The 23,586-nt window shown below is 38.4% G+C and overlaps 1 protein-coding gene across 3 annotated transcripts in view; it reads right to left on the reverse strand.

Moving 5' to 3' along the window:
* SUGCT (succinyl-CoA:glutarate-CoA transferase) overlaps positions 1–23,586 on the reverse strand; it is a 1,062,570-nt gene that overhangs the window by 643,379 nt on the left and 395,605 nt on the right. For all 3 annotated transcript variants that reach the window (XM_056113530.1, XM_056113532.1, XM_056113531.1), the window contains exon 12: positions 12,903–13,000. In XM_056113530.1, the coding sequence (XP_055969505.1) occupies positions 12,903–13,000 (98 nt within the window). The remainder of the gene's footprint in view (positions 1–12,902; positions 13,001–23,586) is intronic.

The raw sequence follows: 23,586 nt of genomic DNA on the forward strand, positions 1-23,586 counted from the left end.
CCACTTGTTTACTTTCCAGGTTAGACAACAGATTCTTGGGAGCCTAGAGCTCATACTTATTTATGTAAATTTTCATTATAGTTTAGTTAATAGGGTTTCAAGAGTGTTTAAGACTGTGGAATTGATGGAAAAGTTACTACATATTACAATTACAAACTTCCCAGGACCCTCTGTCCTCTGTCCCGATGTCACTGAACAAGCCAAACTTCCTTTACTCCCACCCAGCCCCTCCCCCCATGTGACTGACAGCTATAGCCTAGTGCACAGGATTAGCTTCCTTAATCACCACCATGTGCTCCAGATTCTCCACGTAGGCTCCCGTGATACTTCACGCTTACACCCCAGAACCATATCCAAGCTTTATCATTTCTTGATACTGCCTATACCCCTTGATTTATTTCTTTGTAATCCACAGATGAGTAATATCCTCCTGCATTCATCCTTCTGCTCTGGCTTATTTCGCTCACCATGATACCCTCAAATTCCATCCAAACTGCCACAAAATGAATTATCTTATTTTTTTTCCCTACTGGGTGCACAGTTTTCCATTGTGTATACATACCAGAACTTCTTTATTCACTCATCTGTTAATGGACATTTGGCTTAAATAAGCTCCACTTTTACTTTTCTGGAGAAATCTCAATATTGTTTCTCACGGAGGCTGAACATTCATACCAACAGTAAATGCAGGATCCTTTTTGTCACACTCCCACCAACAATTATTGCTCCATTTTTTTTATCAACAACATTCTCCTTGGTATGAGGTAACACCCTATTGTCACTGCTCTTTGTGTTTCCCAGATACTAAGGATAATGAGCACTTTTCCATACTATTATGCATCCATGATCCATGTGTTTTCTTCATGGAAGTGTTTATTCATCTCGTCTTCCAATTTTTGGGTGTGGTCTGTTTGCTTTCAGTTGCTTCTGAAATTAATGAGGGCTGGATAGACTTTGGTATTGCTCTTTCTCTGAAGTATTGTGTGTAAATATCTTCTTTCAATCAGTTAAGGATCTTTTAATGTTAGCCAGAGCTTCTTTTGCCTTGCAGAAACTTTTTAACTTCATATAGTCCCACTTGCTTATTTTTATTTTTGTTATCTTCGCCAGTAGAATCAGGTAAGTAAAAAACACTTTATTCTGCCTGTTTTCATCAGTATATTTTGTAGTTTCTGGTCTAATCTACATATTTGTTCCACTTGGAATTAATATTTGTGCATGATGGTAGATGTAGCTCAAGTTTTATTTTCTTACAGTGATTATCCAGTTTTCCCAGCAGTATTTGTTGAAGAGGCTTTCCTCGCTCCACTTCAGGCACCCAACACCTTTGATATAGATTAACTGTTCATAACTCTGATATTTATCGCTGGTGTATTAATAATGGCCCATGGGTCTGCTCACCTATCTTTTCCAGTGCCATGCTGCTTTCGATGTCTGAATCTGCAGAATGAGGTCACAGTCAGAGACCAACAATACTCGTGAAGAGAAAGATGAAATGAAAAAGACGAATGTATTTCTATTTTCTCCATCATTTCTCTTTTCATTCTGTTTCATTCCTCCTAACTTTCCTCCCCAGCTGCTAATACATCATGTTTATCCTTCTTGTCTCAGCTTCAATACACATCATGATTTTCCGTTTCTCTCTTGAGGTCCTAACTAATGCAAAACTGCTTATCCAGTGTGAGCAACACAAGTTTAGAAGTCAGTTGCTCCTTAGCACTGCAAAGAGGCGTGTCTTAGCATTCCCGCATCAGTCTCTATTCCATTCTTTTCTGTGTTTCAGCTGGGAACTTTTAACATTTTCCAGCCTTGCCTAGTTTTCAATCTTGGCAGCTGGGTAAACAGACTTTCTGCAACACCCTGGATAAAATGACAAGCTCGGGGGAAAATCATCCACCTTTAATTCAAGGGGAAATATGGTTGATGTCCATGGCTGGGGAATAGAAACACCTGAGTGCACTTGAGGAGAATTTGTGTTCTGGCTGTGTAAAATTCAACTGATGACAAAAACATGCAGTTTTTGAGACTGACTGCTCTCAGAGAATCACATCAAACTTCATTTAGCAAATATAATAGAAAAAAATAATTAAGTTTCTCACTTTTTTGGCAGGCACTTTCATATGTGAACATAAAAGAAATCACCGGATTCTGAAAATATTTAAATGAATATTTACCCTGAGCACGTAAGCAACTGTAGAAAATTACTCAGAAAGTTACTCAAATTTATGTAGGAAAAGTACTCTAAAAGGAAGGTTTTGAAGCACAAAAGGAAACCTTTATGCATATAAAGAACAGCAAACTTTATAAAAATTCATTGTTTTTTACTTCAAGATACTAAATTGGGTGAAAGGGGGGAGGGGCTTCTTCTTTAATTCATCATTCCTAGAGTTTCTTTTTTAAGTTTGTTTCTATAATATTCTCACAAATCTTTACACTTTGACATATTTTAAATATTTTCTACATAAAAATACATCCTATAAGCACTAAAAGAACTTACAGTTTAATCTTTAATGGCAACAATGGGCAGAATCATAAACTTACGGGAAATAAAGCTACTATTACCAAAATGGATAAGATTACTTTTATCAAAATTTAATTAAAATAATATAAAAACTGTGTTTTTAAATGTTTGAAAGAGGGAAAAACAATTAATAAACACAGTCTGAAGCTGTAATTCTCTTGTTTAAAAACATTTTTAAAGGTAAAATAAAGCTAATTTCTTAGTTGTTTCAAAACAAGTACGTTTATGAAATAATTCTAAAAAGAACTTTGTAGAAGAGATTCTAGTGAGAAACCAGGAGCGCAGTGTGAAAATGCGCAGACAGAATGATTGGAAACCCTTGAGTCCCTCAAGCCTTTTCCTGCACGTTCTGCTGACTATTACTTGCTAAAAAAAAAGTTGACGTGTATCAGCAAATAAAGTAGAAAATGTCTCAGGAGCTTTCTTTGGATGGGGGAATGGGTGAGAGAACAAAAAAGATAAACTTCCAGCTACAATATGAATAAATTCTAGAGATAGTAACCATAGATGATAACACAGTACAGCATATTGAATAGTTGCTAAAAGATTATTGTTAAATCAAAAAATGGGGTGATGAAATGAACAGAAAATTTCTCAAAGAAGAAATCCAAATGGCTAAAAGGCACATGAGAAAATGCTCTACATCATTAATCATCAGGGAGATGCAGATCAAAACAACAATGAGATATCATCTCACACCACAAAGACTGGCTCACATCCAAAAGAACAAAAGCAACTGGTGTTGGCGTGGATGTAGCGAGAAAGGGACTCTCCTTCACTGCTGGTGGGATGCTGACTGGTTCAGCCCTTTTGGAAAACAGTATCGACGATTCTCAAAAAATTAGAAATTGAGCTCCCATTTGACCCAGCAATACCACTTCTGGGAATATATCCCGGAGAAGCAAAAAAGTATAGCCGAAATGACATCTGCACTTGTATGTTCATTGCTGCACTGTTCACAATAGCCAAAATCTGGAAAACACCCAAGTGCCCAAGAAAAGGTGACTCGTTAAAAAAACTTTGGTACATCTACACAATGGAATACTATGCAGCAGTCAGAAAGGATGATGTCATGAAATTTGCAAAGAAGTGGTTCTACATGGAAAGTATCATGCTAAGTGAAATGATTCAGAAAGAGAGGGACAGACATAGAAAGACTGCACTCATCTGGGGAATATAAAGAAATAGAATGGGAAATGAACACTCAAGAATCATTGAGATTAAGTACCAGGAGGTCTGCTCTATGGCTTGGAAGCTGACAGAACATGCTGGAGGAAAACGCAGTTCAGATAGAAAAGGGAACACCAAGTAAAGGGTGTTTGCAGAACTTGCTCAGGATGAGATGTGTGCTGAAAGTAGACTATAGACCAAATACAATGGCCACTCAATATCTCTATTGCAAACCACAACACCCTAAAGGAAATAGATAGCAAAAGGGAATGCCCTTCCATAGAGGTGGGGTGGGGTAGGGGGAATTGGGGCGTGGGAGGGCAACTGGGTTCATTGGTGGTGGAGAATGGGCATTGGTGGAGGGATGGGTACTTGACCATTGTATAACTGAAACCCAAATACAAAAGTTTGTAAGTCTACAACTGTACCTCATGGCGTCTCAATAATAAAAAATAAATAAATAAATAAATAAAAGATTATTGTTTAGATTCTCATCACACAACAAATTGTAACTGTGTAGTGATGGATTTTAACTAAATTCATTATGGAATCATCTCTCAGTTATGTACAACATACTGATATTTTGATCAATGACAGATGACATACACAGTAGCTACAAATCCCTACTGCCCTGGGGTGTCTGCCCTGTGTTGACTAGGCCTCCAGCATCTCATTCCTTCAGCACCTCCTGGGATTGTCCTATTCCCTTTTGCTTGTTAATGCTGTGTCTTCTGCTCATCCAGTCTTCTCAAAGTACACAGTTAGTGCTTCCTAACTAAATCACATACTGACACATTTCCCAGGATATATCCCCCTCATTAAGCAACATATGACCATATAACGTATCAAGTAATTACATAGTACAAAGTAGAATAAAACAATTAAAACGATGTTGTACGTCATGAGAATTTTTGTTCTAAAATCTATCCTAAACTTTACCTGGTTATCCTGTCACCTTTCACAGCGCTCTCTCTTCCTCTCCCTCTCCCTCCCCCTCCCCCTCCCCATCTCTCTTTCTCTCCCTCTCTGTCCCCCTCCTTTCTCTCCTATCTCTCCTCTCTCTATGTGTCTCTCTCTGTCTCTGTCTCTCTGCCCCCCACCTCCACCTACCCCTCTCCATCAATATCCCTACTCCTCCTCTTAAATGCCTGGCAATGCACTCCCTCTGCCTGAAGAGCTTCTCTAGATTATCTCTGACTTCTCAAATCTCCTTACGAATTTTATGAAAAGGTCACTTTTTCTGAGAGCCCTCCCTCTGACCAACGTAAATGACATAGCTCCACATCCTAATTTTGATATTCTTAATTTCCCTTTCATGCATTGTTTATGACCAACTCTGTTTGTTTCATCTACTTCTCCATTCTCAATGATCAATAAATTATTCAAGGACATAGGAACATTTCATCAGTTACTTTCAAGGGGGGCAGTATAATTTTTAAAATTGGCGTAGCATTACAGAGCCGCATGTGTTTTAAGGTTGTGATTTCACACCTCTTGCAAGCATATGTTGCAATACCATAACCGTCACAAGTGTTCCAGTATCCCTCCTTCACAGGCCATACCTGTCCTTCTCTAACAATCCCAGGTCTGTGCTCTAAGAACACAAGTTTGTTTCCATTTAATTGGTTTATTCCTGTGCTTTGTTTCTCTACATTTCACGTGTCAGTGAGATCAGCTGATATTTTCCCTTATCCTTAAGCTTCATTTCATATTTGTCTTTAACCTTCTGACTTATAATTGTATAACTGCTGTATATGCGATCTGCAATTGACCAAAATGTCTGCAAGATGATTACCATAAGTTTAATTAACATCCATAACTTCACACAGTTACACTTCCTTCCTTTCCATTGCTTCCATGTCAGCATTAAAGTCAATATTTCATTTTCTCTTAGTAGCTGAGTAGACTCAATTGTGTATATTTGCAAAATCTCTTTATCCATTCATCTATCATCAGGCGCTGATGTTGTTTCCAAATCTTGATGATAGCAAACTGTGCTGCAATGAACATAGACATGCTAATATGATTCTGAATTAGTCATGTTTTTTGTTCTTTGGATACAGATATAGAAATAAAATTTCTAGAAAATACTGGTTGTTACAGATCTATTTGATATATTCCTAGGAGGTGATACCTCACTGACATTTTGACTTGCATTTCCCTGATAATAAAGGACAAGGAGCAGATTTTCCATGTGCACTGTTGATAATACGTACACTTCTTTTGATAAAGTTTTGCAACATTTTTTTTCTTTTGGTGGGGTTGTTTTTGTTTTTGGCCACACCTGGCTCTGCACTCAGGGATCACTATGAGAGGGGCTCAGGGTTCCATGTCATATACCATAGATCAAATCCAGGTTGACAAGACAAGTGCCCTACCCATTGTACTATCTCTTCCATTCTGATTTTTTGTTGCATTTTGTGAATTCTTATACATCTAGGCTATCAGCTGTTTGTCTTATGCACGTTGTGAAAGTATCTTCCTCCATTCATTGGAGCATCTTTTTTGTTTTGTGAATAGTTTATTTTTCTGTATTACATTCACAGAAGACTTTTAATTTCATATAATTTCATTTGCTTGGGGTTTGTTTTTATTTTTCATGCTGATAGAGTCCAATCCCTTAACACACTTAACAAAGGAAGACAAAGAGTTGTACATGAAAACTATAAATCACTATCAAAGAAAATAGTAGCACTGTATTACTGTAAGAATTCATCATATCACAGAAGCTACATCACAGAAACAAAATGTCTCTTTAGGTTTTTCGGCTTAAGGATGAAAAATACTTAAAGTATGGTTTGGAGTCTAGCATTGCTCTATTTTGTGCATGATGTGAGATTATGATCCCAGCTTCATTCTTTTGCACATAGCTATCCAGTTTTCACAACACCAGTTACTGGAGAGAGTTACCCCTTCATTTTGTGCTCTTGACTCCTTTACAGTACATACACATATACAATTTTTGCTCTTTACTGTGATTTCTATTCCACTGATCTGATTCTAATACCATGTACTTTTTATTAGTATAATTTATAATCTATTTTGAGCCAAGGAACATTATTCTTCCATTCTTAATTTACTGGCATATAAACAATAGGTAGTGTTATACCACATCAAAAACATAACAAAACAATCATATGGTCATATCAACAGAAACAGATAATGCTTTCTAAAAGATTTAACATCCATTTATGATAAAATATTCTTTTATTTTTTTAAAATTTTTTTTATTAGTGAAACACCATGAGGTACAGTTGTAGACTTACAATTTTTTGTGCTTGGGTTTGATTATACAATGATCAGATACCCATCCCTCCACCAGTGCCCATTTTCCACCACCATGGGGAGCTTGCCAGGCTCTGCTGGCTCTGCTGTGCAGGCAGGTTACTCTCGGTATTTACAATTATACCTAAAAGAATTAAAAACCTGGCAATAAACTTAACAAAGGAAGACAAAGAGTTGTACATGAAAACTATAAATCACTATCAAAGTAAATAGTATCACTGTATTACTGTAATCCCATTGTTCCTCGATTTATTCAAGTAGGCACCAGTAACATCTCTATTCATCCCAGCCCTGATATTTTACCAGCCTATCCTAACTCATCTTTCCCAATAACTGGAGACTCTTTCAGGATCAGGGGAATGAGACCTCTTATATTTACTGTTTTTGGCACATTGAACACGTCACGGGGAGCTTGCCAAGCTCTGTCCATGCAGGCGAGACACTCTTGGTAGCTTGCTGGGCTCTCCAAGATATATATATATATATATATATATATATATATATATATATATCTCAAAATTTGTTGCCTACTGTCTAAACCCCATCAAACATGGTGTGGAAATTATAGAAAATGGGTAGAAAGTGTCTTATAATGTGTCTGGAAAGCAGCCTAGAACCTGACTAGTGGAGGTCGGCTGCCAGGGCTGGGTCCCTTGGGGTAGGGAGGGCTCTCACCTCTCCCTCCTCCCCCGGGGCGCCCCAGGTGAAAACAGCCTGGTGCGGAGTCTGGTGGCATGGTTATGGGAGACCCATTTTGTGCTCCCTTCTGGGAGAAGCAGCCGTGAGATCTGGAAAGTGGTGATGAGATCATCTAGTTCTGGCAGGGAGTGGCATTTGGGTGTGACACTTGGGTCACTGGAGACAGGGAAGCAGGGAGAGGGTCTCTGCTCCCGGGTTCTGTGAAGCCGCATGGAAGTCAGATAATGCGGAACTTTGTGACCCTGGACTCTAGGCCCAATGGGACTCAGGAGCAAGTAAATAGTAACCAAATTAAATAAATAAAATAATAAGTAGAAGACACAGGTTACAGAATGATACTCTGCTCATTGACTGAAAAGATTAACATCATAAAACTGATTTCTAAAAAACTAATCATAATGCAAAAATGCAAAATATGAACATAGATTTTTGAATCTCATTATTATATCTTTGAGGATAAGATTAACTTCTGTAATTTTCACTTATAAAGTGAAAAGAAGGAGAAGAAGCAAAAGGAGGAGGACGAGAAGCGGGGGGCAGGGAATGAGGAGAAAGAGGAGAACAGAAATGAAGAAGGAAGGGTCTGCATCTCCCTGATGATTAGTGATGAAGAGCATTTTTTCATGTGGCTTTTGGCTACTTCTTTGAGAAAGTTTCTGTCATTTTATCACACCATATTCTGATGGGGTTGGATGTTTTCTTCTTGTAGAGTTCAACCAGTGCCTCGTATATCCTTGATATCAACCCCTTATCAGATAGGTATTGAGTGAATATCCTTTCCCATTGTGTAGATTGTTTTTGTATTCTGGTCACGGTATCTTTTGAGGTGAAGAAGCTTCTTAGTTTAAGATGGTTCCATTTGTTTATCTCTGTTTTCACTTGTTAGTCAGTGGCATTTCATCTTTGAAAATACCTTTAGCTTCAGTGTCATGAAGGGTTTTGCCAACCTTGTCTTCAATGTGCCTTATGAATTCTGGTTTGATGTTGAGGTCTTTAATCCATTTTGATCTGATTTTTGTGTATGATGTTAGGTAGAGGTTTCAGCCCATTTTTTTGCATGTAGTCGTTTTGCCAGCATCATTTGTTAAAGAGGCTTTCCTTGCTCCAATTCACATTTGTTGCTGCCTTATCAAAGATTAGATGATCATATATTTGAGGGTGTGTGTAAGGATATTCCACCCTATTTCATTGGTCTGCAAGAGACTGGCACACATCCAAAAGAAGAAAAGCAACCAGTGTTGGCTAGGATGTAGGGAGAAAGGGACCCTTCTTCACTGCTCGTGGAAATGCCAACTGATTCAACCCTTTTGGAAAACAATATGGACACTTCTCAAAAAATTAGAAATTGAGCTTCCATTTGACCCAGCAATACCACTCTGGGAATATATCCCAGAGATGCAAAAAAGTATAATAGAAATGACATCTGCACTTGTATGCTCATTGCAGCACTGTTTACAATAGCCAGAATCTGAGAAAAACCTGAGTGCCTGAGAACAGATGACTGGTTGAAGAAACTTTAGTACATCTACACAATGGAATACTATGCAGCTGTTAGAAAGGATGAAGTCATGAAGTTTGCATATAAGTGGATCAACATGGAGAGTATCATAGTAAGCAAAATGAGTCAGAGAGGGACATACAGAAATATTGCACTCATTTGTGCAATGTAATGTAATAAAGTAACAAAATGTGAGACTTACACCCAAGAATTGTAGAGATGTGTATCAGGAGGATTGCTCCACAGCTTGGAAGCTGGTCTCACATGCTGGGGGTAAAAGGCAGCTCAGATAGAGAAGGGACAACCAAGTAAAGGGTGCTAGGAAGACTAGCTCAGGATGGGAGATGTGAGCTAAAAGTAGACTATAGACCGAACATGATGGCCACTCAGTACTTCTGTTGCAGACCACAACACCCAAAAGGAGAGAGAAGCAAAATGGAATTACCAGCTACAGAGGTGGGGTGAGGTGGGGGGTGGGGTGGGGTGGGGGTGGTGGGAGGGATACTGGGATCATTGGTGGTGGAGAATGTGCACTGGTGCAGGGATGGGTACCCGAGTATTGTATGACTGAAATGCAAGCATGAAAGTCTGTAAGTCTGTAACTGTACCTCATGGTGATTCATTTAAAAAATTTTTTAAAAATAATAAAAATAAATAAATAAAATGAAGAGGAAAGGGGAGAGCAAGCAGGAAAGAAGAGGTGAAAGTTAGGAGAAGATAAAGGAGAAGTCTAGAATGGGAAGAGGAGGAGTAGATTCTGACAATTATTTTCAACCTAATACTGGTTTCTTGGGCTGGAGTGATAGCACAGCGTAGGACATTTGCCTTGCATGTGACCTCCCCGACCGACCTGGGTTCAATTCCTCCACCCTTCTCAGAGAGCCGGGCAAGCTACTGAGAGTATCTCGCCCGCACAGCAAAGCCTGGCAAGCTCCCCGTGACGTATTTGATATGCCAAACACAGTAACAACAAGTCTCACAATGGAGACGTTACTGGGCCCTCTCAAGCAAATCGATGAACAACGGGAGGACAGTGCTACAGTGCTACTGGTTTTTTATCTTTCTTTTTCCCTGTCTTAATTTTGTGGCTGGAATTCAGGATAACTCTTGTAAAAAAAAAATCTTAATGTGATTCACAAGTTCTGAGGTGGCCTATGAAATGAGAGGAGCAATAGATTCACCAGCTCTTTCATAATATGAGTAACAAAGACAGTGTTAAACATGTTTGTAGTTCCTAAGTGAGAGACTGGGTTTCAGTGACACATACATATGGTCTTCCTAAAGCCACTGTCGAAGAATACAAGGAAACACTTGAGAGTGGTACTGACCTTGAAATACTGACATCAAAATAATGGAAAGCTTTGCAGAGAGAAAAGAAATTAAACCAAGTATAAATATGACAAGCAGATAATTTGTATTGATCAAAGGGAGACATAAAATATTATGTCACATTGTATAAGATCATTTCATAATTTTAAAAATATTTAATTATATAATTAAGTCACTAATTTTTTTTAAAATGGAAAAACAAATAATACAATGAAAATTCTGTATGTTTAAAAGCTCACAAACAATTCTAAAGTATGTGAATCCAGTAACATCTATTCAGAAAAACAAATGATATGGTTAGAAAGTGAACCATGGAAAGAAACTTTAGCAATGAGAGTGAAAAATGGAATACTACCAGACAGCACCAAAAATGGCCGACACGTGAGTGAGCACAAGAGGGCAGAAAATTTGGCTTCTGAGTAACCAAGAGTTCTCTGCAGTATGTCTTAACTGCAGAAATATTTTTTTTGCTTTTTTTTGTGGGGGGGGGTCACACCTGGCGATGCACAGGGGTTACTTCTGACTCATGCACTCAGGAATTACTCCTAGCTTTGCTCGGGGGACCATATGGGATGCTGGGAATTGCACACAGGTTGGCCACGTGCAAGGCAAAAACCCTACCTGCTCCAGCCCCAACTGCAGAAATTTTGACAATGTAATTTTCACCGTATAATTCTCCTTATCGACTACCTTTAATCTCTTCTTTATAGTTCAATATCTTATTTATTTTTAATGTTGAATAAAGAGAGAAGAATCTGATAGGTCCCAAAATAACTGAAACTCCCACTTCTAGAAAGAAGTAGAAAGACGGTGAAAAATTATATAATCCTCCCCATACTCCCAAAATAAAAAAAAAAACACAGACATTACTGTTACAGATACAACTAAACGTCCTTACACAGAAAAAATAATTCTGTATCATAAATTTATCAAGTAATTACAATATCTAGGACAGTACAAAATGTTAACTTTGTGGTTTGTAAAGTTTAAAACTAAAAAGCATGATTACCATTTGTATCTGCCTGAATTTTGTGGCTTCCTTGGGATTCACTCTTCTCACAGTGTGGATATGATTTATTTAGGCTATCAAAGAGCTTTTGATAGTGTTCTCACAAGTGCCTATTATTGAAACTTGGTAACCATGATGTGAAAGGAAAAAGTCATATCAATAAATGAGTAAAAAACTGCTTGAGAGGGAAAGGGAATATAAATGGCCAATTCTCATGTAGAGAAAGGTTAATGACTGAGGACTTTTGGGCTTTGTGGTAAAATCAGAGTTGTATTTAACCAATGATCAGGAAAGAGGCCCCAATTCTTATTCCCAGAGATGCACATCAGTCCCACACACAGACTCCATTGAGCGGAAAGCACTTGGCACATGAAAGAGATACAGGCAGCATGGCACACATGTATTTAAAAGCCATGAAACAGGGAACAGGTAAATGAATACTGACTCATATAAGGGTCCCAAATGCAAATTGAATAGAAATAAAAATTTCATTACATAGTTTTGTTTCCTAATAATTTTGACATATTCTACATGGAAAGATAAGATACCCTTCAAAAGAAATATATATTTGAAGAAAATTATTTAAATTTATTGTCACAATGAAATATGATTTCCTATAAAACAAAAGCCTCAATTGGGCATTTAGATATATAAAAACTACAAAATAAATTTCTAATAGATTGAGAAGTTCATATTTAAACAGAAAGTGAAAGAGATAGAAAAGAATAGGAATGACTTTTCTGAGAAAATTCAAAAACTGGCAAAAAGGATAAACTGATTCCAAATGGAAAAATTTGAAATTAAATCCTCTAAATTGCTAAACTGATTAGCATTAATTCTGTATGACATATAACTCTTTATGACATTTCCTTATGAAAATCTACACAGCATTAGTTCGGAAAGTAAATAAATTAATGTTACCTTCACTTTGTCTCAGTGTCCGTGTTTGAAATTTGTAAGTGACAGAACTTATCTCACAGGATGATCATAAGGGTTAAATAAGGTTGTGTATCTAAAGCATTTAATACAATAAGGGTGAAGAATGTTGACTTATTATTTATAGTTGCAGAATTTTATATTCATCACAAAATGCCACCAAAGTCACACTAGTCTCACACCTGCAAGTTTCATCACTCCGTCTGCCAGAGGAAGTTACCTAGCTCAACTCAATGTGACTTTATTATGTTATTAAGATTCTGCAGTTAGTATGACATATAAAATGCTTGCTTCAAAGCAAAATTATAACTTTAAGACATATTTTCACAAACTATTTTTATGGAAAGGGAGAAAACTAAAAGTTAATCAAAAATATGAAAGAATATCACCAAACAAAAGATAAAGGTTAATGACTTAATAATTTTAAAATGCTTAAGCAAGCAATTTAAGCTTACCGTACAGACAATATTTTAATTAGCTGTTTTCTATTCTGTACGCGAAGGTTGTTAGTTTTGTACTTGGAGTCTTCTATCAGTTCAGGCAAATTCAAGATCTAAAAGAGAAAAATACTTTAAAATTATAACAATAGCTTTTATGAACAGATTTCTGGGTGCTACTGTTGATGGCCTACTCTTCTGTTCCTATGACCACTCCTTACCAGTCTTTTATAGATCTCAAAAAAAGAACTAGATGGAGATTATCATGTAATTTGTATGGATCAAGCTGGTGACTCTCATTCATTAAAAAAAAGTCCTTAGTACATTTAAGCAGATGCCTATGTATGGAAGCACAGACAGTGCTCTCAGAATCATATAATAACTCTTGTTTCCATATATTATAATAAACAACATATTCCCACAATAAAGTCTTGCCGAGAAAGAACAGAGACCTACAAAATCATATAAAACTGCTAATATTGGAAGTACATGTCTGTACTTATATGGAGCCCATAATCAATATACCTTTTGCATATATATTCACTACATATATATATTTCTTTCACACCTAAATTATCTGTCCCAATTGTCCTATCCAGTATGTTGTACAGGTTTCTAAGGAAAAGCATGTCCATTTTCCTCAAACACTCATTATCTGAACAGCATTAAATTCAAAGATCTCTTTCCTAGGGTGGTGTCACTATTTTTCTGTAAGATGACTCTGAGTAATGGCACCCAGAAATGATTTTCTACACTTCGACTTTTGCTCCTTCCAAAAATGGTGAAATCTCTCTTCCAAGACCCTTTGGACATCTTGCAGTTTTAAAAATCCCATAGTGAAAGAACCAACTGGATTAAAATGGAAAATAATTTTCAAAAAGAAAGTGTGAAGACTCTGTTGGGAGTTTTTATAAAAAAAAAAATACTAGAAGGGGATTTATGGACTGGAGCAGACAATGTGGTCTACGGGAAGCTTCCTTACTTCTGTTAATGTCTTCACCTCAAGTATAGACATATTCATTTCATTTGGTTCCTACTATTTAAGTAAATCAACCCACTGGTCATCTTATAGAGAGAAGTGAAGCTTTCCTGGAGCAAAGAAACTATCTCAGTGGTTCAGTTTCCCTTTCATTTATTCATTTTCTTTAGCAATAATAAAAACAATATTACTCATCAGATTTTTTTAAAAAATGACACCATGTATAGTGCCCTTTATAGAAATCCTCCTGTCTTCACCGTACCTGAACCCACAATTGGTCTTAGGCCAATACAGGTATTGATACCTCCCTAAGAGTGAATAAGTCATTTATGTTAAAAAATAAAAATAAAAAACAAGTGACTTCACCCAATCACAATTTCAATGTACAATCTAACCTCACCCAGAATACACTATGAGCATCTTTAAAAGCTCATTCAGGAGTACACTCCGGGTACCTGGGACAGCCTCTTGACCCTCTATTTGGCTGGTTGTGTGAAAATAACACTATTCTTCAGCTGCACAAGCACGCCAAAGACTGCTTCAGGGACTGAGATTACTTAGGTGCTTAAAAAACACTGTCTGGTGACCAAAATACAAAGACAGTCTACAGAATGGGAAAGGATATTTGCCGAATACACATCTGACAAGGGGTTGATATCCAGGATATACAAAATACTGGTTAAACTCCACAAGAAGAAAACATCCAACCCCATCCAAAAATGGGGCAATGAAATGAACAGAAACTTTCTCAAAGAAGAAATCCGAATGGCAAAAAAGCACATGAGAAAATGCTCTACATCATTAATCATCATGGAGATGCAGATCAAAACCACAATGAGATACCATCTCACACCTCAGAGACTGGCCCACATTCAAAAGAACAAAAGCAACCAATGCTGGCGCGGATGTGGCGAGAAAGGGACACTCCTTCACTGTTGGTGGGAATGTCGACTGGTTCAGCCCTTCTGGAAAACAGTATGGACGATTCTCAAAAAATTAGAAATTGAGCTCCCATTTGACCCAGCAATACCACTCCTGGGAATATATCCCAGAGAGGCAAAAATGTATAGTCGAATTGACATCTGCACTTGTTTGTTCATTGCAGCAGTCTTTACAATAGCCAGAAACTGGAAGAAACCTGAATGCCCAAGAACAGATGACTGGTTAAAGAAACTTTGGCACATCTACACAATGGAGTACTATGCAGCTGTTAGAAAAGATGAAGTCATGAAATTTACATACAAGTACAACATGGAAAGTATCATGTTAAGCGAAATGAGTCAGAAAGAGAGGGATAGAGATAGAAAGATTGCATTCATCTGGGGGATATAAAGTAACAAAATATGAGATTAATACTCAAGAATAGCTGAGATCAGCACCAGGAGGATTACTCCATAGCTTAGTGGCCAGTCAGGCATTCTAGAGGAAAGGGCATTTCAGATAGAGAAGGGAGCACCAAATAAGGGGTGTTTGGAGGATCCTCCCAGGAGGGGAGATGCATGTCGAAAGTAGACTATGGACTGAAAATGTTTGCCACTCAATGCCTCTTTTGCATACCACAACACCCAAAAGGAGAGAGAGAACACAGAGGATTGCCCTGCCACAGAGGCAGGGGGGATGGGGAGATGGGAGTGGGAGAGATATTATCCATGGTGGTGGAAAATGGGCACTGGTGGAGGGATGGGTATCTGATCATTGTATAATCGAAACCCAAGCACAAAAAATTATAAATCTACTACTGTACCTCATGATGTTTCACTAATAAAAAAAGAAAAATTTTAAAAAAAAGAACAGTGGTATAAACGGGGATATCTGAGTAATTTACAAGTAGATTATGAAGACAGATAATATAAAGAATTTCTTTGTATGAATTTCCAAAATGTGTAGCTTTTATTAAATATATTAAGAATGAAAGAAAAACACTGTCTGGCACAATATGAGAGAGAGATAGAGAGAGAGAGAGAGAAAGAAAGAAAGAAAGAAAGAAAGAAAGAAAGAAAGAAAGAAAGAAAGGAAGGAGAGAGAAAAGTCTTCCCTTGAAGTTCATTTCTATTTTTTTCATTTGAAATAGCACTTTCCCCACAGGTACAGCTACACACACACACACACACACACACACGTGTAAGTTTCATCACTCCATCTTCCAGAGTCAACCGTCATGTTTTAAGCATCTCCCTGCTCTACATGGAACTCTGGGCCAACAGTCTTTTCTTGTAGTCATTTGAACATGTTCTGCCACTTACTCTGGATTCTAGTTTCTGGCAAGAAATATTCAGTCAGGGAAAACTCTGGGTTCTGGACTTCTGAACCTGGAGCTAAGATCCTCTGCCCATTTCCCCTGTCTCCAGGAACCCAGCAATCAGACTCATAAACCACCACAGGCTGGTGCCAGATAATCTTGTTATGGGCCACCATCCAGATTGCATGTCCTTCTCTCCAGGAAGGGAGCATAACATAACACTCGCCATAACCATGCCACCAGATCCTGTGCCAGGCTGTTTCACTTGGAGTGCGCCAGAGGGGGCAGGCAAGAGCCCTCCCCACCCCAAGGGACACAGCCCCAGTAGCCAAAAACCTCCAGAATCCAACCGCTACCACACGTAAGGCCGCTCCCCATACTCTTGGGCCAAGCCTCGTGCACAAGTGAACCTATTCCTGGACCCTGTGACTGAACTGCGGCCACCTGGCACATCATAAGACACTCCCTACCCATTCTCCAAGAGTACCACACCACATTTGATGGGGTTCAAATAGTAGGCAAAATATCACTGTCCACACTGTCCTCCCGCTGTTCATCCATTTGCTCGAGCGGGCCCAGTAACGTCTCCATTTTGAGACTTCTTGTTACTGTATTTGGCAAACTGAATATGTCATGGGTAGCTTGCCAGGCTTTGCCTTGTGGCGAGATACTCTCTGTAGCTTGCCAGGCTCTCAGAGAGGGGCAGAGGAATGGAACCCTGCTCGACCGGGCTGGCTGTGCACAAGGCAAATACCCTACCACTGTGCTATCACTCCAGCCTAGGCAAAATATCATGAAGCGAATATATATATACACATATATACATATATATTTACAAAAGTTCACAAGATATATATACAAAAGTTCACAAGACCCAACTTTTAACAACATGTTACTGATATCTTAGAGACAGTCTTAATGCCCCCTGCCAAAATAGAACAATCTTAATGCTCTTTCCTCTATGGATACTTTTTTGTAGCATTTTCAGTGTTTTTTCATAACAAACAATAGTAAAGGTAAGTAAAGGCCCTCCCATTGATCATCGATTTGCTCGAACGGGCCCAGTAACGTCTCCATTGGAGACTTTGTTGTTACTGTGTCTGGCATATCGAATACTCTCGGTAGCTTGCCGGGCTCTCCGAGAGGGGCGGAGGAATCGAACTCGGGCCGGCCATGTTGGCTGCGTGCAAGACAAACGCCCTACCCGCTGTGCTATTTTGGTTCTGCTTTGGAACAGGTATTGGGGTTTGGAATGGAAACATCCCACATATGGTGGTGGGAAGGTGTAATGGTGGTGGGATTGGTGTTTGAGTATTAAATGTAATCAAATATTGTGAACTATCTTACAAAATAAAAAAATTTCAAAAAATATTCAGTCAGGGTCAGAGAGATAGTACAGTGGGTAGGTCATTTACCTTGCACACAGCCAACCAGGATTCAATCCCTGGCATCCCATATGGTCCCCCAAGCATCACCAGGAATAATTCCTGAATGCAGAGCATTTCTGGGTGTGACCCAAAAAGCAAAAAAAAAAAAGAAATAATCAGTCAATTGAGCCACTGTTCCTCTTTATGTCATTTTCCTCTAAATAGTCTCTCAAAGTTTTTTTTATAATTTTTAGTTTTCAATAGTCATATTTTGGTGTGCTTGGCTACGTATTCATTTGCATTTGTCATATTTGGGATTTGTTGAAACAATTAAAACTGCAAATTTCAGACATTAACACTTCCAATATTATTTCAACCTGTTTTATTTTTCTCTCCTGGTACAACAATGACACAAATAGAAGGTTTGATATCATTATCCCATGGGTTCTTAAAGATCTTTGTTTATATATTGGAAAGGCAGTATCTCTTTTGCCCTCTCTGCTGTCCATAAGAAACACTCTGGGTTTATAAATATTAAAAACCCCAATATTCCATGTGTTTAATAGACATTTATTCTCTTGGATTTCTTTCAGTGATGTCTCTAATGCTTGTTGGAGTATATTTTAATACTTTTTTAAAATTTTTAAAAATTAATTCCAACATATTTGATATTTCCATTTACTGACTTTTCTTTTCTGGTGCAAAATCTTGTTATTCACATGTTGAGTTCATTTGGACTGAATCTTGGACATCTTGAATATTATGTTGTAAGCCACTGGGTCTTGTGCAAAGTGTAAAGAGGCAGAAGTAAGCCCTAGGTACAGGTATGTGTGACCTCTCAACCTCCCAAAAAGATAAATAGTAAAAATTAATGAAAATAAAATTTTGTTCAGTTGGATTTTAGAAATCATTTGGTCTGCTAAGGCACACCTGCTCATACTTTGGTTCCAGTGTTGCTTCAGTTTTGTATTTTGTTGTTGAGTTTGGGCGGGTTTGTCTGTATGTCTATTTTATTTTAGTGTCCTGAGCTTTATTGTACATGAAGCCAACAGCTAATGACCATGACTGCACTATTTCTCCTGTTACACCAGAAGCACAGAGGCCAGGGAATCTAGTTAACCAAATGACAAGTAAATAAAAAATCTCACCTGCTAATAAGGCAGCCAGTCAAAAGTGATAGTGCAGTGGCTGAGGGGTGGGAAATAGTAAGAGGTAAAAGGTGGACAGCCAGGCAACTTCCTCTTTGAGCCCACGCACCTGCATGGTGCAGATGGCAGGAATTTCTCACCAAGCAGCAAGTGAGCATGACCAAAAAACGAGGAATTTGAGGGGCAGGGAGGAGCTGGCTGATAAACTTAAGATGACCAGCGACTGCCTACAGAGCAGGCCCCAAAAAGGAGCCCTGGGCGCCAGGATTCACACCGAAAGAAGCCACACATTGGTCAAGGGAAAGGCCCAGAAGCCACACGTGGGTCTTCTGAGCGAGAGACACAGGTTCTGGGAGGGGCTTAGAACTATCTGTTAAACTAGATAGTAGACTATGGACCAAACATGATGGCCACTTACTACCTGTTTTGCAAACCATAACACCCCAAAGGGGAGAGAGAGAGAGAGAGAGAGAGAGAGAGAGAGTAAAAGGAAATGCCACCTCCCCGTAGCAGGGGAGGGTGACGGGAGGGATACTGGAGATATAGGTGGTGGAGAATGGGCACTGGTGGACGGATGGGTACTTGATCATTGTATGACTGAAATGTAAGCAAGAAAGTTTGTAAGTTTGTAACTATCTCATGGTGATTCATTAAAAAATTTTAAAAATCTTAAAAAATAAACTAATTTTGTGGAAAAAAACAAAAATAAATAAACTGGACAGGAACTAGAACTTCACTAGATTCTGGAGTTTTGTGTGTGAATCTGTCCTTTGTCACTCAAGGACTCAAGAGCTCTGAGTTGTGTAACTCCCAACATGTACGCCTTCCCCGGGTGGAGAGGAGGTGCTTGGGACGAGTCAGATGGGGCTTTTGCCCTGGAGCCCTGTACATTAGGCTTCTCCTTCTAGGCCAGCCAGAGGTGCTGATGGAGCTTCCTGGACTGTTTCTCGCACAGTGAGCAGCCCTCCGAAGCCCCTCAGCCACTCAGCAGCCGACTGGGTAGCCTCCAGGAGTCCTGGCTGGGAGGCTGCTCTGGTTCAGCTTTTTGCCGCCTTCTCCGTTGTACTTTAATTTGTCCCACAAGTGTGCCACTTAGCCGTCCTGCTGAAGCTCGGGCAGCAGTTGCTGACTCTCAGCATCCTTGCAGATTGATTAGGAGTCTACCAGTGACGACTTAGCTCAGGACCGCAAGGGTTGCTCTCAAAACCGCTCCCTGTCTCAAATTCCCATGTGCCGGCTCCCAGTACTTAGAGCATTCTACTTTCAGCGAGGAGGTCACGCAGCTGCAGGAAATAGAAACGATTCATCCCTTTCCCAGCTCGGGGAGAAAGGGGAAGGTTCCTTCCCATTTCTGAATCCCATACACGTTCGAAGCCACCACAGGTCTGCCGAGACATAAAAGCGGGACAACCTTGAGATCGCTCAAAACCAGCACCTCCACACTCGGTAACTGCAGCGCTTCTCAAGACAAGGATGGGGGAGTCTCCTGCAGCAGCTCTGCTTCCTACTACCCAAGGTCAGGCTCCAGGATGCTCACCCCATGAATAACTTGGGCGGAGAATGGCAATCTTATTGCCCATTTGGAGATTCTTCAAATTCTAGTGGTCTGCCCCAGCTGCTGCTTTTGAAAGCCTCTACCAAATACTTCATGTATTTGGTCCACATTTTATCATCATATTCAGTGAAAAAGATAAGAAGAAACATCTTACGCGATCTGAACCAGAACCAGAATATCTACCTAAAAGTTTTACAGAGTCCATTTTTTGCATTATGCTATCATTTGAACTTTAAAACTTGTAATAGTCTGTTACATATGTGTACAGATCTTTATCATGAGGACACAGATACTTAACAAAGGTTAAGTACCTTACAAAGGTTACTTGACCAGATTAAAACTCAAAGAATGTCTTAAGAATTTTTCAACATGAACATGTAACCATGTAACTCTTTTTTTTTTCCTTTTTCTTTTGATCCTGATACCGAGCTCCACAGAGCAGTGCTCTGGGGGCTCTGCTGAGCCAGTGCCCTAAGAGCCATTCAGTGGCAGAAACACAGCTTTGAGTAAAAAAGCAAGTACTTCAGTTCTTTGAGCGGTCTTCCCAAGTAACAGATTATCCCATTCCAAATAGCAGATTATCTTTTTCATCTGTGGTATAGAGAGTGACAGACAAGGGAATAGATATTAGTGAGTGATGACAAATCCTTAGTCTTAAATTACAGAATTTAGCTTACCAAGACATGGGGTGATGGTGCTGGCAGGTAGAGGGGAAACAAGAGCTGGGTTAGAGGGGATTCAGGGACAAGGGCTGAGGATTTTGAGGATTTCAGTAGCAGGGGAGGTGCAGTAACTTGTATACCAATAGCATAAGCATTATAATCTTGTTGCCTAAATGAAAACAAAAACTTGAAAGTTTCTTAAAAGAATTTTTCAAGAATTTCCTCAGATAAACTGTTCCAAAATCAACTACAGTGCTTATTAAATTACAGTTTCAATAATACAGTGGGAAGGGTGCGTGTTTGTATGCAGCTGACCCAGATTCGATCCCCAGCATCCCATACGGTCCCCCCAAACACTGCCAGGAGTAATTCCTGAATGTAGAGCCAGGAGTGACCTCTGAGCACTGTCAGGTGTGTCCCCAGAACAAAACAACAAAATTACATAGTTTCCTGTGCCCTATCAGACATTCTAAATTGACATCTTTGGAAATACATCCCAGAAAAAAAAATTTATGAATGCTACAGTTGAGAATTGATGCATATTGTTCCTAATCAAAGAAAGCTTCAGTCTAAATGACTTTTAAAAGGATGTCAAGGTACTTCAAATAGGAATATCATTCGTGTTGGTATCAATCAGTTTAAAATAGGTTACATATGCTCACATTCTTTCCTCATCTGTATCATGTTAGCAGGAATAAAATAGGATTTCGTCTCAACCCAGGTTTACTCTAGATTCAGGATGATTTTCCAAAACCTTACTCTTGAACCCAATATTATTCTCACACTCTAACCCCTGACAAGAAGAGCTCCCAAATAGGTCATTCCTAAAAAGCCTTAGTTAACCGGTATATCAAATTCTCTTTTACAGTGAGATTAGGCAAAAGTGAAGTTCACTCATGCATCACAGAAAATGCTGCTACATTTCTCTACAGGAGGTAGAACTGCCCGTCTTTGGTGATGAAACTTATTTGCCATAAGATTAATTTTGATGATCTCAGGGACAAAACAGGATACCTCAATTTCTATAAATCAATTTATATGACAAGTACTAAGTAAGAGATAAATCTGAATAAGAATAACTAAGACGAAATCCACTTGCTGTATATGGAATAGGGAAGGAGTTTGCATCAAAATGAATAAACATTATTTTTCTTAGGAGAAAAGTTTTTTTGGACAAATTAAATGTAAAAATGTAATTATGAGGGTCGAAAGTCAATCAAATAGCATTATTTGTTCAAGATGCTAAGGAATTAATGTAAATAATATTAAAATCCTGGATATACAAAACATTTCTTCAGAGGATGTCAGAGTTTTATAGGCATTGTCTTAATGGTCCATAACAGGGATCACCATTCCTAAAACACATATGGGGAAAACAAGGCAAGTGTGCCATTCTTGAAGGCCCTCTGATAGCTTCCCTCTTAAAAAATGTGTAACAACACACCATAGCAATAAGTCATATTTTAGTACTAAAGCTTATGGCAAATATTCTGCTCTGAAATAAAAATCATTTTCAAAATTTTGCTTATGGATATTTATGAGAAAGTTCAAAAGTTTCAAATTGATCAGCAGTAATTAACCAAAATGCAATGAATTTGATAGTTATTTTCAACAATCTTGAATATGCCAACCGTTAATTTCTACCCCACCCCCCTACACACACACACACACGCACACACACACGCACACATACACACACACACTTTCTTGTGAGAGAAAACTCCAAAACATATGGCCCAGGAAGAAAAATCTGTACTCATTTATAGCAATGAACTGGCTTTTACATCTTTGCAGCTAGAGTACGCAAATGACTTCGCAGTCAACAGCTTCCGTATGTTTCATATTTTTAACATTGACCGTTCATAATAAAAATTCTTTGATCCTGGATCAAAAGTTTGAATCAATTTTCTCTACAGTTACTCAGAGTCACTATTATAGCAACTCCCTTCTTTTACCACCTCAGCTGTTCCTAGTCCTTCCTGTTCCAATTCGAACCATCTCCATTCATCACCTTCCTCCAAGGACTTCCTAGCTCTTTGCTGCGGTTTCAGCTCTGCTCGTTAACCTCCCATACAAAAGAGGCATAGTAATAAATAATTTTGGTACATAATAAGTTTAATACAATAAATAAGGTTTCACTAAAGAATTCATAAGCATATTTAATAATATTGAAAGTTCGTGGTAGTATGATCAACAGGGAGGAAAAAATAATTAAAAACTCTCCCAATCAAAAAGATAGCAAAATTCTCAACAGGTGAGAAGTTTGCTAACAGAAGAACATGAAACTATGTCATTTTAAACTATATTTTATTCTTAAAATTAGAACTGGAAAAAGTGACAAATTTATTTCCAGTTAAAAATAAAAGAATAAAAGTCTAGCTAAATGAAAAAAAAAATCTATTTTTTAAATGGTTAAGCAAGATAAAAATTTGGAAAATCCAGTACAAAATTTATTTTTATTTATTCAAAAAAAATTGTATAGGACCTGGTTGATGAACAACATATTTAATAAACCTTAATAGATAAAACTTTGAAACATAAATTTTGAATAAAGAGTGACACTAAAACAAAATAATTTAAAATTTTCCGGTGGCAAATAAATCTATTAATATATTTACACTTAATTAGATCCCTGTTGTTTATTTATAAAACAAAAGGAAGGGAGTTAGGAAAGGAAGGGAGTTAGGGAGGGAGGGAAGGGGGGAGGAAAAAGAGGGTGCGAGAGGAAAATAGATAATAGATTCTGGTGGGA

Source organism: Sorex fumeus, unplaced genomic scaffold (genome assembly GCF_029834395.1).
Source record: "Sorex fumeus unplaced genomic scaffold, SorFum_2.1 ptg000020l, whole genome shotgun sequence".
Classification (NCBI taxonomy): domain Eukaryota; kingdom Metazoa; phylum Chordata; class Mammalia; order Eulipotyphla; family Soricidae; genus Sorex; species Sorex fumeus.